The 17,243-nt window shown below is 53.0% G+C and overlaps 4 protein-coding genes across 4 annotated transcripts; 2 read left to right on the plus strand and 2 right to left on the minus strand.

Moving 5' to 3' along the window:
• Positions 1-1,914: 1,914 nt before the first annotated feature.
• B0H65DRAFT_578554 (uncharacterized protein) lies at positions 1,915-4,773 on the plus strand (the record flags this gene model as incomplete). The annotated part of the gene is made up of 1 exon (XM_062830733.1): positions 1,915-4,773. One exon carries the CDS (start codon positions 1,915-1,917, stop codon positions 4,447-4,449), a length of 2,535 nt encoding a protein of 844 aa, XP_062679657.1. The 3' UTR covers positions 4,450-4,773.
• A 2,275-nt stretch (positions 4,774-7,048) lies between these two features.
• B0H65DRAFT_268240 (uncharacterized protein) lies at positions 7,049-8,202 on the minus strand. The gene is made up of 2 exons (XM_062822716.1): positions 7,832-8,202; positions 7,049-7,767 (listed from the first exon to the last, which is right to left on the minus strand). The coding sequence occupies exons 1-2, from the start codon at positions 7,874-7,876 to the stop codon at positions 7,369-7,371; spliced, it is 444 nt and encodes a 147-aa protein (XP_062679658.1). The 5' UTR covers positions 7,877-8,202; the 3' UTR covers positions 7,049-7,368.
• A 2,540-nt stretch (positions 8,203-10,742) lies between these two features.
• B0H65DRAFT_268246 (stress-activated map kinase interacting protein 1-domain-containing protein) lies at positions 10,743-13,807 on the minus strand. The gene is made up of 3 exons (XM_062822717.1): positions 13,543-13,807; positions 11,138-13,463; positions 10,743-11,018 (listed from the first exon to the last, which is right to left on the minus strand). Exons 1-3 carry the CDS (start codon positions 13,563-13,565, stop codon positions 10,899-10,901), a joined length of 2,469 nt encoding a protein of 822 aa, XP_062679659.1. The 5' UTR covers positions 13,566-13,807; the 3' UTR covers positions 10,743-10,898.
• A 529-nt stretch (positions 13,808-14,336) lies between these two features.
• B0H65DRAFT_431013 (mitotic checkpoint regulator, MAD2B-interacting-domain-containing protein) lies at positions 14,337-15,632 on the plus strand (the record flags this gene model as incomplete). The annotated part of the gene is made up of 1 exon (XM_062824922.1): positions 14,337-15,632. The coding sequence occupies one exon, from the start codon at positions 14,337-14,339 to the stop codon at positions 15,630-15,632; it is 1,296 nt and encodes a 431-aa protein (XP_062679660.1).
• Between the last annotated feature and the right edge of the window lie 1,611 nt (positions 15,633-17,243).

The raw sequence follows: 17,243 nt of genomic DNA on the forward strand, positions 1-17,243 counted from the left end.
TATGACACAGTTGTGTTCTGTTCGCTGCGTCGTTGTGCTACCTAGAGGTATGTAAGGTTTGTTTTGATGACGAGACTCCCGACGAACTTGTTGTCATCTTCTGATGGGAACACGGCGATGATGACGGCGGGAAATTGAATTTGATGATAAATCACCAATTTGGGAGAAGACCATGAATTTCAGACAAAATGTACGGGAGGGCCCCTGTCAGCCCTACACTTGAGACCTTCTTCGTCGTCTTGAAATCGAAGCTGCCAAACTCCCAAGTGCACCCTACCTGGATGATCTTTCGACGATCAACCCATCCACTCCTTCCACAGACTCGCGGGGTTAAAGAGCGTCGAGACCCGCGACTTGAGAACATCAAGGCCAAGCATTTCAATAAATCCAAGTTACTGGTCGTGCTGGTGCCACGATCACCACCCAACAACAAGCACATCTCCATCCTCCATGGACTGGAAGCTCCAAGTTCACAGATGGGTGGTGGTTGTGGAGGAGTGGAAAGTGAAAACGTAGTGTCATCGCCAAGGGTTTAGCCGCCGACCCCCCTGACCAGACTATTGAATGCTAGTGGTCGAACCAACCGAGCACCCATGGCACTCTGGTGGGATTTTGTGGGAACTCTGGCGGTTGTGCGGTTGAGTTGATGGGCAGGGGGATTGAGGTTGCATTTGTAACAGTGACAAGTTTTGCAGGTACGGTGGGATTGGAATTGTTGAGGGGAGTGTTCTTTTGCTTCCATTTTCAACCTTCGCTGCCTGGGTAGGTGAGGTGTTTGTTGGAGGATGCCTGGTTTTCTTGAGATGATACTTGGGGATGTGAAACTCGAGGTCCACGAGTGATGAAGATGGAAATTCATCAAACATTAGTCATATGAGTTCAGGAGCAAGGGGCAAGACAATGAGGAACAATAGAAAAAGAGCACAGCACGGCGAGAGCAGGAGCCTCACAACTTGAAGTACAGCTCACGCTTACTGTGCTGAATGTTTACAAGCCGAGTGATCCACTTGGGTGCATTCATCACTTACACGCGATTCGTCACTCGAGGGCCGCCACCACAACAACCACCACCGCAGAACGCCATCAACGCCCATCACGCCCACTGGCTTGTCTTTTTCTGCTTGCTTGCGCTTCCGCGGGTGGAAAATGTCACCCTGGCGGTGGATGGATGGGCCACCCACGGACAAGACCCAGGTTCGCCAGTCTCCCAGGAACTCTTTTGGACATGTTCTGGGCAAATTATTGACTTTGGTCACTTTCTTCTGTATGTGAGAAAGGTGAAACGAGGTTGCTCGTTGACGCCCGAAGGAGGGTAATTATTCTCATTCACCTCTCCCCCTGCCTGCATGGTTTCAAGAATTCTTCTTCTGGCTCATCACCGCAGAACACCGCTCTGCGTAACCGCCCAGCAACCAGTCCCCAAGCTCTTTTTTTATCCCACTTTCTTCGTTGCTCGTTTCAGAATTTTGCCCCCTTAACCCAATCCATCGGGTCCCTTGGCCTGGTTTTATCTTGGGCTAGACTGGGAATTGTTCAGAGGTTAAAACTTGATGGGTTCCTCTTGTTTCATCAAGTCTCCAGTTCCCTTTTTCCCCCCTTCAGTTCCATTCCAATATCATGAAGCAACGGGGTTAGTAATAGGGAAACAACATCTCTTTTTGCATGCGAGGGAACATCTGGTTGAGCCAATCATCACTCACTATTTCCTTGTTACACCCTTGCTCTCGTGTTTGACTTTCCAGTCTTTTTTCCTTCCACTTCGAGCTTGACATCACCGACCGGACGACGCCGACACTACTACCCCACCGACAGGCCGGACCTTGACACCACTCGTTACCAACCGTCTGTCCTCATTCAGTCACTCTCCGCCAAGTCTCATTATACCCTTTCGAAACCGAAAACAAGAAAATAAAGATGCCTTCTTCACTCCCACTCAAGACCCGCATCTCCCCTCCTCTGGGTGCTGGGCCCTCCCTCGCCGAAGGGGGTGATCACCTCCCTGGCAATCTCACCTCGGCTCTCGAGTATGCCTCTAAGAGGCTCCAGAGGAAAGGAGCAAAGTTCACTCTCCTGGTTATCCGCAAGGACTACCAGCTTCCGACCTCTCCACTCGGCTCCCCGTCCGCTCAATCTTTCTCCTGCGGTAGCACTCCCTCCTCCTCGACCTCCAACTCGGTTGCCAGCACCCCAGCCAAGCCCACCTTTGCTCACGCATTCAAGCAATTTGTTCGTGGTGACACCGGTCCCATCAAGGAGAGAGTAATCAACATCAACACCGACTACCGCTATGGAGCCACTTCACCCACATTTTCCGAAGCCTCCCTCACTTCTGCTTCGACAGCCTCAACAGTCGATTCCGTCTTCACCAACCACCGCGGCCGTGTAGGGGGAGCACGATGGCCACTCAGCCCAGGCGCTTCCCAAGCACCCTCAGTGCCCTTAACACCCGCAACACCCTGCTACTCCATCACCTCCTCCATGGCCGCCGGTGACAACATCAACACCACCTGCCTTCCTAGCGCCGGCCTCCACGCCACCCGCGGCTTCGGCCCTGCTCTTCTCCAAATCCCATCCTCGCCCACATCCTCAGACTTCGGCATCCGCCTCATCCACGCCATCCCGCTCAAAGAAAAAGAAGACAAACTCCTCTGCTCCACTCTCGAAAAAGCGGCCAAAAAGTTCAACATCTCCCCCTCTTCCCTCCCTCCACCCATCCCCGCCTCGACACTCGGCCTTCCACCCGAGCTTTTGCACCGCTCTCTGGCCCAAAACGAAGTCCTCTTCGGCCCTTCCTCCTCTTCCTCCGGAGCAGCGGGCCTCCGCCTCTTATCGCTGGACCATCTGTACACCTTCCGCTCGGCACTGCAGTGCTACACTAGGACGGTGAACCACAAGCCATCGGTGTCGCGGTCGATTGCGCACCGCAGGTTGGAAGATGCCATGGATGAGTTGAGAAGGTTGGTGCTGGGGAACGGATGCCAGAAGCTGAAGAAGAGTTGTCTTGTGGGCGCGTATGCGCGGTTTATGGATCCGGTTAGCGATCGGAGCCTAGAGGAGGTGGGGAGGATGTATGGAAGGGCGTATGGGCGCAGGGATCACAGGGGAGGACGGGATGTGAGGGAGAAGGGGTGGGTGGATGATACGGTTGAGAAGGTGGAGGGGGTGGAGGAGGGAGTGTTTGAGTTGATGGGTGATCTTGGGATGCCGCCAGCCATGATGAAGAAGGAGAGGCCGTTGCCGGTGGCGCCGGTGTCTGAGAGGTGGGTTGGACCTTATTATTTTGGTGGTGTCGAGAAGGCGGTTGTCGTGGCGGAGGAGGACATTGATCTTGACGAGATCACCGACATGATGGACGAGATTGATCTGGAAAGCAAGTTGGAGATGGACGACATCGAGGCTTGGTACCGCAATGTCCAGATCGGTGTAGGACAAATAGGTGTGGGAAGAGAGGTGCGGATGGTCAATGTCAACGGAGCTCAACAGTATCGCCAGGTTCAACCACCCCGAGCGGCTGCTCCCATCCCAACCGTCGACATCAACATCGACATCGACAACGACGACAGAACCCCAACCCGCGAAGTCGAGCGCGTCGTCATCCACGAAATGCAAGAACTCCACCGCACAACCCCCCGACTATCCCCAGCACCTCCCGGCCGATCAGCCAGACCAAATATGCTCGCGGGCCTCAAGCTCCAAACCACATTCGATCCCAGACCACCAAAATCATCCAACAAAAAAAGGTCACCCCGACAACGCCTTGCTCCTCCCAGCCCAGCCCGCCAGTCCGACCTCGAACTGACGACTCCCATCCGCGTCCAGCGCACACTCGCCAAGATGGAACTCGAGCTCGTCATCCCGCCCACCAAGCCCAAGCGCGGCGGTTTCATCTATAACTCGCTTTCTCCCCTTGAGACTAAATCCCCCAAATCGCAAACCTCATCCCCTTCCACCGTCCAAGGTGCTCAATCCCCCTCTTCGGACTTTGACTCCCCATCAACAGTCATCAACTCCAACCCCACCACCCAATCAACCCCCTCCTCATCCTCTCCATCCTCCTCCTCAGAAGAAGAAGAAGAAGAAGAACACACCGCCCGCCCTCTCGACTCCCCGCGCACCGCCCTAACAGCAACAAGAATCAACATCTGGCTTCCGCACTCATCAGGCAACACCCTAGATGGGATTTTGCACAATGGCGGTAACTCCAGCTCCAGCAGCAACCTTGCGAGCTCGGATGTCGACGAGTCCGACTACTCCGACAACGAGAGACTGGAGGTGTCACCGGGCGGTGGACGGTATAATCGGTTTGGCAACAGGCTGGGCCCCTTGACGCCGAATGGGTATGATGATATCAGCCCGATTACGAGGGGGGAGTGGGGGTTTTTGATGGATGTTGGGGGAGCGGGGGGTGTGGGTGGGTTGGCGAGGAGGGCGGGGGTTGAGGCTTTGTGAGTTTTCTTTGGGGTGGTGTGAGTTTGGAGTTTTGATTGCTTTTTTGAGTGTTTTGGCTGTGCGGTGGGAAAGGGGATAGGGGAGAAAGGCTTTGCTTTGGGGAGTGAGTGAGAGATGTGTTTCACGGGGGTTGATTATTACTCTTTGGATTCTTACTATCGTTCTTTGATACCAAATTTTGAATATGGACTTTTTGGTTTCTTAATCTGATGACCAAATGGTGGCTTGTTGTGATTATGCTGAATGTGAGCTGCAAGTGTTCGTTGAAGTAAGTTGACTTCAAGTCATATGACAGAGGTAGCATTATTGAACAAGTTATAAGTGATGCTATTTGAATGCTTCAAGATCCCTTGGACTTATAGGCTTATAGCCACCACGACGATATCCTCAATTGATTTCCCTCGCTATCAACGACCATATCCTCGCTAGCTTTCCGTTCACAAATATCACACTACAACGGAGATTTGATTCGACCTACCGACGAAAGACCATCCGCCAGTTAAGTTGGCAACCGCACCAGCCCGCGCTCCTTCCAACTTCCCTTTACACATTGCCCGGCAACCTACCACTAGGCACCAACGCCGGCCGGGCACAAGTTCATTCATAACCAGCCTCTTTCACCCCATCTTCCAACACCTCCGAATGGGACAAATGGTCAAGCGGTCCAACGAAGCGCGCACGTTCCGACGACAGGCCAGACTCACAGGCCAAGCCTAGGCTACCCGTTCGATTCCCGACGACGGCACTTTTCTCAACTTTCGACGACAAAAGGGGGTGCCCGACTAAGTCGGGCTGTCGGTAGCCCCCTTCCCCTACGACGACAACCGCGACGCGACGACACTCCGATACGGCGATACTACGATACGATGCGATACGATGCGATACGATAACCGGCAAACGGCGGACGACAGTCGTTGAGGAGGCGGCGGTGAGGGCACTTGGGGGCGCCGCTTGATCATTGTTCCATTATCTTTTTTTATTCTTTTTATACTATTACGTGCGATGAAGACGCATATGTTCGCGGTTGATGATAGATGCATCTCGCGAGTATGGGTAATACCAAAAATGGAAGGACTAGAGGCGAAAAGCACTACCGAGTTTTCAGGGCATCATTGGTGTTTAGAGAGACGCTACAACAGTTTGTGTCTACCAAGCAGTTCTGTCATATGAACAGAGCGAAGCGGAACGGAATGTAAGAACACAATGCCAGTATCTGCATCATCTCAGGTGACAAATGTCAACCGGTAAATCATGTTTCCTCATGTTGCATCTGGACTCAGGTGTCATCTCGCAGTCCGTCGGAGATTTCTCACCTTACGGTTGTCTCCCAACATGACTTCTCGAAGGTCAGTCAGTGTTCTTCTTTCATCTTGCTCCAGATCAGACACAGGAAACGCAGTGGGTTGTTTTGGCAATACGTACGTTTCATTCTCCCTCCCAATTTTGAGCAAGATTGAATCACGTTGTGATGTTCTTGTTCTTTATTGGAGTTATCCTCACAACAAATTCACACTCAATCCATTTCTTCCCATCCGCTCACCCTCCTCAATTCCATTCCCAACATTTTTGAGTTTCAAGCGATAAAACCGCATCTCGCAATCGTAGCCACATACACAGCCGACATTTCGGCATCCAGTACATATGTCTGTACGCAGTCCTCATCCATCATGTGAAGAACCACACACCTGAATGTCTGCACCATCCACACCCGACCTGTCAAGGACCGCGCGCGCATATGTGTGCATTCCGGAATGTGAACGGGCAGTCGGGGTCCTAGACGTCGTCCCTAGAATTGACTCGAGGACACTCGCTTTTTTCACCATATCGCGTACGGCGAAATCAGCCAAAAGAGAGATAAAACAACTCCTGATAGCGTCAGCATAGCAAGAGGATGCCTTTTTACCCTTCGAGCCCTTCTAACCCTGTGTTGATTTAGGCATCTCTTCCCTCCCTTTAGCACCAATGCAAGGACCACACATTAGCAGGTCTGGTGGTCTGGGCTTTGGCACGAAAATCGATAGCAACAACACGGAGAAAGGAGAACCGTTGTCGGCGTGGCTCAGTGCCAGCGCCGCGTCTGAACGTGACAGATGCAGTCAGAGTGCAGTTGCGAAAAGTGCAGAGGGGATCATCCTACATCGCCGATGGGCTGCTTGGGACGGGTCGGTCCACCAACCGCTGGGTAGAGGTAGGAAAGTTGGTAGCGCATGCACAGACGCAGTAACGCGACTAAGTCCACCTTCACTGAATATAGCAAAAGAGGTACATCCTAGTTGTTAGTGTCTCGGTGATCTGATCTCTTGCATGCATTATCTTTGGAGCTGTCATGCAGCCAGGGCCCTGTTTGGGTTTAGCTCCGCCAAGTGTCTATGACGCTGTTGGTTCCATTTGGAAGCGACCCAGCCAACCCTTCATTCAACCTCTGGATATGAATGGATTGGGCAATCGACCATGGCCTCATGATCACTCAGCGTTGACCGTGTTTGTAGGTCGCTTGTCTGGACGCCCGTTCGTAAATCGAGGAGCACAGTCACAAAACGTTATGGGAAGCTTTGAGGTTGGTGTATGAAGATTGTATTAAGCCAGGTAATGTTAACTCCTTTACTTTCTCCAAGCCAACAAATGGAAAATCCCATCCATAATCCCATTACCATCATCTCGACATCGAACCATAGCTCAGCGTAGCAAAGCGTCCAAACACCCATTCTGGGCAGGGAATCTTTTGAAACAAAAAGCATGTGTAGTAGAATCCCTTGCGGAGGGCGCTTGTCAAATATGTCGTGTGTTCTTGTTGTACAAGCAACCTCGAAACTAGTGAATGTCGAAAGAGGATCGTCCAACATTCGTAAAAACACGACCCAAGTTCCGTGGCTGATACTCTAAACCATCCCCACACTCACTCCTGATTTATAAGTGAATTTAGAGGTTGGCAAGGACGGCAGCACCACCGAAGAGGGCACCCATGGCGACGGCACCGGTCTTCATGGGGGCGGCAGGGTTGCTGGTAGCAAAGCTGGCAGCAGAGCCGGCCTTGCTAGTGATGGAGTTGACAGCAGAGTTGGCACTGCTGGTGAGGGAGCCAATGGCAGAGGTGATGGAAGCCCTGTCGGAGCCAGTGGCGGTGGCGAGCTGAGAGTTGAGAGAGGAGAGGGAGTCGCCAGCCTTGCTAGTGACGGAAGCAACAGCAGAGTCGGCGCTGGTGGAGATGCTGTTGACCTTGGAGCTGAGGGAGGCGCTCTGGGAAGCGAGAGCAGAGGTGATGCTGCTAGAGAGGGAGCCAATCGCGCTGGAAGCCGACTGGGGGATGGAGTTCTGGGCCTGTTTTCTCGGGTGGTTAGCAACTGTGGATGGCATCAAGGTGTGTTGATCGGGAGGAACGTACAAGAGCCAGAGGAGCGAGGGCAACGAGGACAGCGGAGAACTTCATTTTGATGGTTGTTGGGTTTTGTTGGTGATTATTGTTGGTTGTATGGTATTAAGCGAGCGTTGCTCTGGGGTATTTCGACGCGAAAAAAAAGAGTTGTTGGATTGTGGAACGTAAGAGAGAAGCAGAAAGAGAAGAAGAGACAAATACTTATATCGGAGAGGAGCAGGCCAAGCAAGGATGAGGGGCAAGGGTGAGTGCAAGGCAGGCAGGCTCAGACGACAGGGCAGTGGGCAGGTGTGGAAGCAGGCAGGGCAGGGCAAGGCAAACAAACCTGACCTGAGAACAGGACCTAAATCCTGGGAGCCGGCCCGTCACCACCACCAGCTCCCACCACCCACCACCCACCTCTCTTGGCTCTTTCTTTTTTTTGTTCCAAGCAACGACGACGAGTGAACCAGTGAGGATCACGCATCCACTGTCACTGCAGGTACATACTGTGTGCACTTGCACGCAAAGAGGCGAAACACAGTGATGGCTGGTTTGTGGCTGGGGATCCGGAACACCTGAGGTGTTCCTTCCGACGATCTCACAGCGAAGGAGGTACGAGTTTTCCCAACATCACACCACCCTGACCTGGGGGTCACTTAGATAGTAGCCACGGTCTTTCTATATCCATCGCCATCGTCGATGCCGTCCCAGCCCTGTTGCCTGGATGACTGAATCCATCCTCTCCTCGCACCTTCCCTTTTTCCCCAGGATGTGTCCTGCCACGGCCCGGTTTGAAACGATGACGAGCGAATCAGCTGTGTTGTACAAGGCGAAACCCAAACCTGCATGGCCACTCGTCGTCGTCGTTGCGTTTGGCGGGCCCTTACTGCCTACATTGCCATGCAGCTTGGAGTCAATGCTCGACCCCAATATCACTACATCCGTTCCAAAACACAAAAGATCCTTCATATGTAGCCGGCGAGGAAGGAATGGCCCAGACCTGGGCCGCAATGTCAGCCATCTCGATGGAATTCCCTTGAACCACAGCTCGGAGCTTGGCCTTGCTGGGCATTGAGCTTTCCTGGGACGTCGTCATGATTGCGCTAGAAACACCAAGAATTGTGGAGTGTTGCAACGAACCAGCCAACCACACTCCATCGTTAACCCACACTGACCGCACCCCCCTGTCGAGCCGCGCCTGCCCTCCATCCCGATCGAGTGTGGGGAAAGGCGGCTCCAGCCATCCACTCAAAGGCCGGGAAATCCAGCACACGGGTTCCACGGCATGACGGTCTGGGGTGTGGCTGCAGTGAAGGCGCTCTTGTCAACTCTTTTTGGGTTTCTTCATTCTCTGCGCTGTTCACCATTGGCGAATCTCAACATTTGTCTGCTCGTGTTCAATTTTATTGCTTGCCTGAGGAGAGTAGTTACGGTGACGTAAACGTTGGGTTGCACAACATGGCCGTCGTTTTCTTTTTGCGGCGTTGAACTCTCACACCAGCCCTCTCTCATCACTCATCACTCGGCTCTTGTTCTTCAAATTCCCATGGGATCTTTTATCAAACTTGTGGACTCCACCGCTCATCCTTCCAACGTTGAGGATGCGTTCAGGACAAAAAAGCACCGAGTCACCAAAAAAGCAATTGCAAGTCGGAAAGCATGTGTTTCAACCCCTTGCAGTTCAGCATGAACCCACTGGTAGACCCTTGGACTTCCTGGTCCCTGAGCCCAGTCAGTGCCCAGGCCCATCTGATGTGTTCGAACCTCGAACGATGAACGGTCTTTGGGACTTCCCCCAGATCGACATCGTTAAATGCGGAGAAAAGACACCTCGCTTCGCATTTGGTACCATTCTTCACGCTGCTCGGAAGAACGGCCCCAAGGAAGAAATCACGGATGGGTGATCACGGCTTGTGTCTGCTTTTCCTTTGTCTCTCCAACTTGATTTTTAACGTCTTTCTTCCTTTTTATTTCCATCCTTACCATTCCCGGCCCGTGGTCCGTCTCGGAGGAGTCCATCAAAAACGGCTCCCGCGCCCGCGACGCTAGTGTCGCTAGTGGACCATCCGTCGGTGGGCAATTCTCCCGAATTCTATCCATTCGATGACATCACCTCTCACTGTGCCTGCGTTGTTTGCTTGGCTGATGCAGTCCAAGAAAAGTGACGAGCCGAAGAAGGACGAGGCAAAGCGACTGAGTGCTTGGCTTCGAATTTCGTTGTGCCCGATTCTGATATTTCTTTCGTTGTTTGCTTCTGTCCCTCATCTATCCGTTGGTTCAGACCGGACCGCGCCAGCTGCCAGCCGCCAGTCAGGCCCGTCAGTAACAAAAGCCTGCCCACGGTGACACCAAAACTTGTTAGCACGTCGCACCTTCGAAAAAGGCGAAAGCACTGAACCGGTCAGTACAGTACTGTAGTGACCTGGGCCACAACAGGCCACACGCAAGCTCGGGCTTCACAGCTGAGTGGCCTCATTCGTCCAAGTTGATTACCAGTACGCACGCATGTGGCTGAACAGGAGGCTGTGCTCTTCTGAGCCCCCGATTCATCCAAACAAAAGCCAAAGAAATAATGAAACGCGCGTCATGTATCTTGAGGGGTACAGTATGAAGGCGAAACGTTATTTTTGGGATGTGTAAGTGGCAACAAAATAATTTCCGTCAGATAGTGGTTGTTCACGCTGTCTGTTGCAGTCTTCATTCCTTCAGTTGTGTCCTTATGGTACGCTTGAAGGAAAAAGATAAACTGCAGTACGGTCGATCACAAATGGCAATTGGATAACATTACTGCACCAGAAGCACGAAAATGCGAGCCGTGATGATCAGCTGTCTTTCGCGTTTTGCCTTCGCTCTGATTGATGGAGAACAAACTACCAAAACTCGTGGCTATACATATACCCGCTCGTGGCTTTGCATGCAGGAAGAAGCATTCCATATGTACAACCGGTAGATCTCAGCAGACCAGGAGGGGCTTTTAGCAAAAGGTGCTCGATAGAATAGCCAAGCAAGCAAACCCGCTTTATAACAGTTCGTTGAGCCGCAAAAGCCAAGAGGCCTCCTCTCGAGCCACTTTTGGCTTGCTTGAGCTCTTCGGTTACACCTCCCGGTAAGGTGAAATTCCCTTCTTAAGCTCGTTGACGATTTCCGCCGCATATTCCGCACTGCTAGTCTGGAAGTCATACCGCTTGCTTTCCGTAGCTTTGTACACCACAAGCTGTTCAGACACACAACAAACGTTAGCGACATACAACCTGATACTCGTATGAAACCTTGATTTCATCAATTGGACACAGCAAAAGCAAACCGCACATGTAAAACGGAAAACAAACATACCTTAAAGTTATTAGGATGCTTCCTCGAAACCTTGCACCCCACCACGTTACTGAAATGCACCGTTGTCGCCTTCCCATCCACAATCTCCCCCGGGTTCTTCCCGCCCGCCGAAGGCATGATGTGGATGTACTCGCCGTCAATGACAAAGATCTTTTCGGAAAGCAACCGCATCGGCTGCTTCCGCCAGACCGTGTACTTTTTCACCGCCGTCGTGCCGATGCCCAGCTCGTCCTGCTTGAGGATCTCCTTGGCGAGCGGGTGCACGCCCATGATGCCTCTGCCTTTCTTGGATTTTGTTGTCCAGGTGGATGAGTTATCTGCGAATAAGGGTGGGCGAGGGGAAGAAGAGCTGGGGGAGCCGGTCATGGTTAGCGGACCGTCGGTGGCGAAGCGTCGCCGGTGAAGGTCGAGTTCCGTCACGTTGTTTAGCGAGCCGACGGTGCGGTCGAGGGGGACGACGGTGCCGGATTGCGGGAGCTTGAGCACGTGGTTGGCCTTGTCTAGTTGGCGCTTTCGGCAGGCCGTGTCTAGCACGTCGGCGAGCCAGGTTTCCGTGGTCACGTCGAGCGTGATCATTTGCCCGGCCGGCACGTCGGAGGAGTGGAAGTGGATGCGCAGGAGACGCTTCTCGCCGCGCGAGGTGCTCTGTGTTGGCTGGGCGGGCTGCGGCATGTCGGCGTACATGGTCACGCCGGGGCGGTAGGTGGTGTTGAGCAGCGGGTTACCTCGGGGCTCGGCGGCGGGGAGGAGGGAGTTGTCTGGTCGGGGAGTGCCGCGCGGTGTTAGGTCATTGTCTTCTTCCTCCTCCTCGTGGCTCCCGCCGGCTTGTTCCTGCTCGAATTGCGGGGTGAGTTCTTGGTTCTCTTCGAATTCGTCTTCGGATGCCTTGGAAAGGGCGAAGATATCGTAGACTTTGGAGTTGGAGCGTGACCGTCCGGCCTTGTTGTTAGCTGTAGTAAAGGAGGTGAGCTGCTTCTTCCGCTCCAGGGGCGGGAAGTCGTCGTCTACTTCGCCGTCTTCTTCCACCATGCGGAGCGTCCACCAGTTGACGTTAAGCCTGTCGTTCGGGAGTGACGGTTCTAGCTTCTCCTCGTTGTAGCGCCATAAACTTAGGCCGATAAGATCGGCAACCGTTACGGGCCTTTCCATGCCTTCACCCTCGTGGATGGTCCGGCGGATGAGCACCTCGAAAGGCTTAGAGGGACTCTTAGAGAACGGGGCGTAGATCCTAAGCATTATCGGGTTCGGGTCGCCCTGTCCTGACAGAGATGCGAAGCGATCGAATGGAAGCGCCGGTTTTGTCTTCTTGGCCTTCAGCGCCGCGGAGAGCAGACTCTTGGGTTGAACCACGCTGATCGGACGGATCGTGCTCAATGGCCGTGGAGGTGGAAGCTTCGCTACTAGTAGGGATGATGGAGGTGGCATGACTGACTTGCGTATCATGGTTGACCTCCTTGTGTACTCTCGTGGAGGTGTACCGACCACTTGATGCTGAGGCGATGCGTTCATGGGGTTCTTGATGGCATCCAGGATGGATGCTGAGTCAATACTTTCGACAAAGGCTTCGGATATGTCCGAAGCGTCCGAATCATCGTCTTCATCTTCGTCCTCGAGTAGATCGCTTGCTTCTCGCTTGATGCCCATGGAAGGATCTGTGTTCAGCTTGGCAGACAGCTTGGCTGCGCGGGCTGCCGCAGCTTGGGCAGCCTCTCTTGCCCGGTGGAACCCAGAAGCATCAAACTCGTGATCTGATGAGACCTCACTACTTGTTACAGTGTCGCTCCTCGCCCTCTCCTTTACCGTCTCCAAGGCGGACTGAGAGCCTCTTCTGACTGCCGGTTTTGGTGGTGACATTGTTGTTGCCTGGCGCAGGTTGGACGACTGAATAGGTGAAGAGCCAGATCGAGTGCGCAATGGCATCTTTGCAAATTTGATTTGTTGAGCAGCTCGGTGGTCGGGTTCATCGTCGCTCTCGTCGCTGAGATCACTGCTGTCGTCTTCATCCTGCATTTGTTCCCTCCTCCTGCGGCGCTTCGCGGCTACACTAGGGCCCAGCGGCATGCCCCCGCCCGGAAACAAGTTCTCTTCCTCCCCTTCATCTTCAAGCGGCAGCGCAGCTACTCGCGGGGCTTGGAAGTATTCGGATGCGATCGCTGTGGGTATAGGAGGAGAGTGGGTTCGCTTGATGAGGGCGGGATTCGGGCGCCAACCGGTGGACTTGAAGGGCGCCGAGTTGAGGAAGCCTTCGTTCAGTGTGAATAGCCGTTCTCCTACGCCGTCGGCAACCTCATTCAGATAGCCCGTACGGAGCTGGTAGGAAACCAGACTGCAGAAAGCGGATCAGCACGATTGGACCAACATGGCGAAGCCTCCACACCGGTCATGGGACAACCCAGCACACATACTCTTCCACCTGAATCACGGACATGGCTAATGTCGGGACATATAAGAGGATCACCGAGGCCAAGAAGAGATGGGAGTAATCGAAGGTCCAATCGCAGTCACCGGCAAGCAGGCTATATCAAGAGGCGCCGTGACGGGGGTCGCAACCGGGATCCGACCACCATCCAAGCAGCAGCACTGCGAGTTCGATGACAAGGTAGTATAGCAGACGTGGGCGTGAAAACGGATTGGCGACGAGGTTCGGTTTCGCGATAGCGGCGGGCGAGTCCAGCTCGTAGAGTAGAGGTTGTTGTGTAAGGGATGACACAGGGGATTCGTTGTCGCTGCGCTTGTTTCGAGGTAGGGGATTCGTACGACTATCGTCCAGATTGCTTTCCGTCTGTCTAGCCTTGTGTTGTGTGACAAAGTTGTATGCGGTGTTCGGTTGGAGAATGGTGATGTGTCGCAAGGTGTTCTAGCGAGGTTGATGATGTTCTAGGGAGTCCCTGGGGCCACTGCATTCGGGGGGGATCAGCACCCACCGGCCGTTTCACACGCCGCGGGCACAAGCTCCCTTATCTTATCAGCTGTCGGGCACATTGGATTGTTGGTGGGGTACCAAATGCTGGGGAAACGGTGGGTCAGGCCCAGACTTCTCCAATTGCACTGCATCAATGACGACCCCTGGACGTTGCTGCCAAGACCGCCCTGTGAACGACTGAACGCCGTGAAAGTTGACGTCGCGTCGCATTTCTGTCTCTTTACACCATCAACCATCAGATTACCAACAACAGAAACCACACCGAAATCGATCAAGATGGGCTTGGTAGATTATGGTTCCGACTCGGACTCGGACTCTGAACCCGTTCAGCAGCCAGTAGCGCCCACACCTGTACCCGCCGTGGCTCCCCCGACCACGAAGAAACCGTTTCAAAAGCTCATCGACCGCTCCGGCTCTGGCTCAGGCAAAATCATTGTCAACCTAGGCAGCGCAGGCACAGATCCCGAGTCAAAACCGGCCGAAGATGAACCACCAGCAAAACGGGCCAAGACAGCTGCAGGAGGATCCAGTCGGTTTAGCAGTTTCGGGTCTTTTCTACCAGCACCCAAGAAGACGGCACCCATAGCCAACACTGCTTCTACATCAGCGCCAGCGGGCGACAACAGCAACAAGCCCAAGCCGATCGTGAATCTTAGGACTGGCGCAGAACCTGCTTTTTCCAGAACTGGCAATGACAATGGGGACGGTGGCTTTGGAGGATCAGAATCGACATCAGGGTCCGGCTTTTCCTCTGGACTCAACCTTCCTGCACCAAAGAAGACTCCGGCAGGGCCATCAATACCAGAAGGACAGAAGCCCGAGGAGGAAGTAAAGTTGGTTGGAAAGCCGCTCATGTTTAAGCCACTTTCCGTAGCAAGGAAGCCCCAGAAGAAGAAGGCTGTGACACCCAAAACACCAGCTGCCCAGAGTGTTGGGGACAAGGCGGCAACAACAACGGCACCAGCCCTATCGGCACAAGACACTGTGGTAGCAGCACAACAAGCAGCTCCGAAAAGGAAGCAGGTCTCGCTTTTCTCCATGGAGGAGGAGGAAGCCACCCCAACAACAACAGTAACAACATCAGCCACAGGTGCCTACGAGCCCCTCTTCACCGCCCCGGAGCCCTCGACGAACTATGAACACAATGAGAGCGACGTAACAGGCGACTACGACTCTTACACCGCCCCTACCTCTTCCACCTATAACTCGGCACCTAGCAATGCAAGCCACCAGCAGTCCCTCGGCTCCATAGCCGACGACCTTGCTCTGAACAAGACGGCACGCAGAGAGCTCTTTGGGCGGCAACGTGGAGGCAAGAATAGGGATGCCTTTGAGATTCCAGAAGGCGCCAAGATCGTAAACTTCAACATGGAGCAGGAGTATGAGCACAACAACGCGCTGAGGGCCTCGGGCGAGCAAGTGTACAACCCAGTGCGGGCGATTGCGCCGGGCAAGCACAGTCTCAGACAGATGGTCAATATGGCGCAGAGCAATCAGTCTGCGTTGGAGGATAGTTGGGCTCAGGGAAGGAATAATCGCAAGGACGCTGCGGGGAAGTATGGGTGGAAGTGAGGCGGGTGCTGTGTGTTTCGAATATGACTTCCGGGGTGTCCTTTTGATTATTTGCGTCATGAAGAAGGTCAACAGATTGATACCCGGGGTAATAGCAACACTTTGCTGTATCAGACTGCCTTAGTGGCTAGCTAGCCTCGCAGTCGACCGGCATTCAACCACCATCATCGTTGTAACTGTACCATACCACTCGCCGACAACCTGTGTTCGAGACGAGCCGGAAAATCAGAGATACACGTGTCCGATATATCGACCTACAGTCAAGAGCCGCCTCATTGTCCTGATGATAGGGATCATTGCGTTAGAAGTGACAGTATCCCGTCGCCATAAAGCTGAAGCTGCCGCCTTAAAATCTGATCAGTGGAACTGGGTGTCAAATACCCGATTCTTCCACAGTCACCAGTTCGGGTACCCAGTCGAGTGATCGTTAAAGTAAACCGAACACGTCACGGTCCAATACAGCACCCTTTTGGTATACTCTTTCATGCATCCATGCGTCTCTACTACAGTTTTTGACCGCAATCGAACCATTTCCTGGATCAAATAATTCCGAATAAACTCTGGTGACGTGCTTCCAACGCCTTTCCTAGCCAAAGCGAGCGGTATTGGACTGTCCATGTCCGGTTACTCTTATGACTACTCATCAGTGTGCCCTTGGTCACTTGAAACACGTGTAGCGATGGTAAGCGGAGGAAGTGGATGTGCCTCTCAGAAATATGGCAGAAGAATCATCGTTTTGATGTTCAGAACCTCTGTGTTTCTAGAACTGGGAAGTAAATGTTGTGGAAATTGCCATCATACGCAACAGCTTCGAATCACGGACCGTGATAGAGTCTTCTAGCGTGCCTATATGCTTTTTTTTTTTTTTTTTAACTTGGGTACATTCACTTCCTACGTCTGATCTTCCCAGTACACATTTCCCGGTCTGAACTATCTAGTCCAAGGAGAACGGCTCGAGTCTGGTATATGTCATCCGGCAAGAAATAAAGAGGTGCGATAGTTGTCTAACTCTTGACCGAGTCACTGTTGTACAACGACTCTGGAGGAACATACGAACCTCTCATGTCTCTTAATCCTCCCTGATGTATTCTGTCTCGTGAGACCAAAACATCTCTTTCCAAACAGAAGGATTACTTGCATGAAACGGGTTCCCGCAGGTGGCTGATTCCGTTCTATAGAAGTCAAGTATACCCGATGCTGTTAGCTATTGTCAGTGGCGTCTGCGTGTAATGCTCCCAGCTATTTCATCGACGGCCGCTGGACCTTAACGTGATGTTCTATATGGATAACACAGCATTATATAGTTATGGCTTGGATGTTGTACGATGGTCTGAAACGCTGACGCGGTGGAAGAGTAAGCAATCTATGAATAGCACTTTGTATTTTCCTTCTCTCCTCCTCAACTCTCAGTCAGCGATTTACTTTCCGTCAGATACTAAGTAAGCAAGCAGCACACTTGTGAACACCATCTTGGGAGCCGAAGATCGGTCACTTTGTAACCGACTCCGGACCATCTACCAAGAAACGTTGTTTCATGGCGCAAGTGCTTATATGACCGGCAACGAGCTGCGGTACAAAGAGGATCTTCGATCATCTTGAGGAGCGAACAGA

The sequence above is a fragment of the Neurospora tetraspora genome (assembly GCF_033439725.1).
Source record: "Neurospora tetraspora strain CBS 560.94 chromosome Unknown B0H65scaffold_6, whole genome shotgun sequence".
Classification (NCBI taxonomy): domain Eukaryota; kingdom Fungi; phylum Ascomycota; class Sordariomycetes; order Sordariales; family Sordariaceae; genus Neurospora; species Neurospora tetraspora.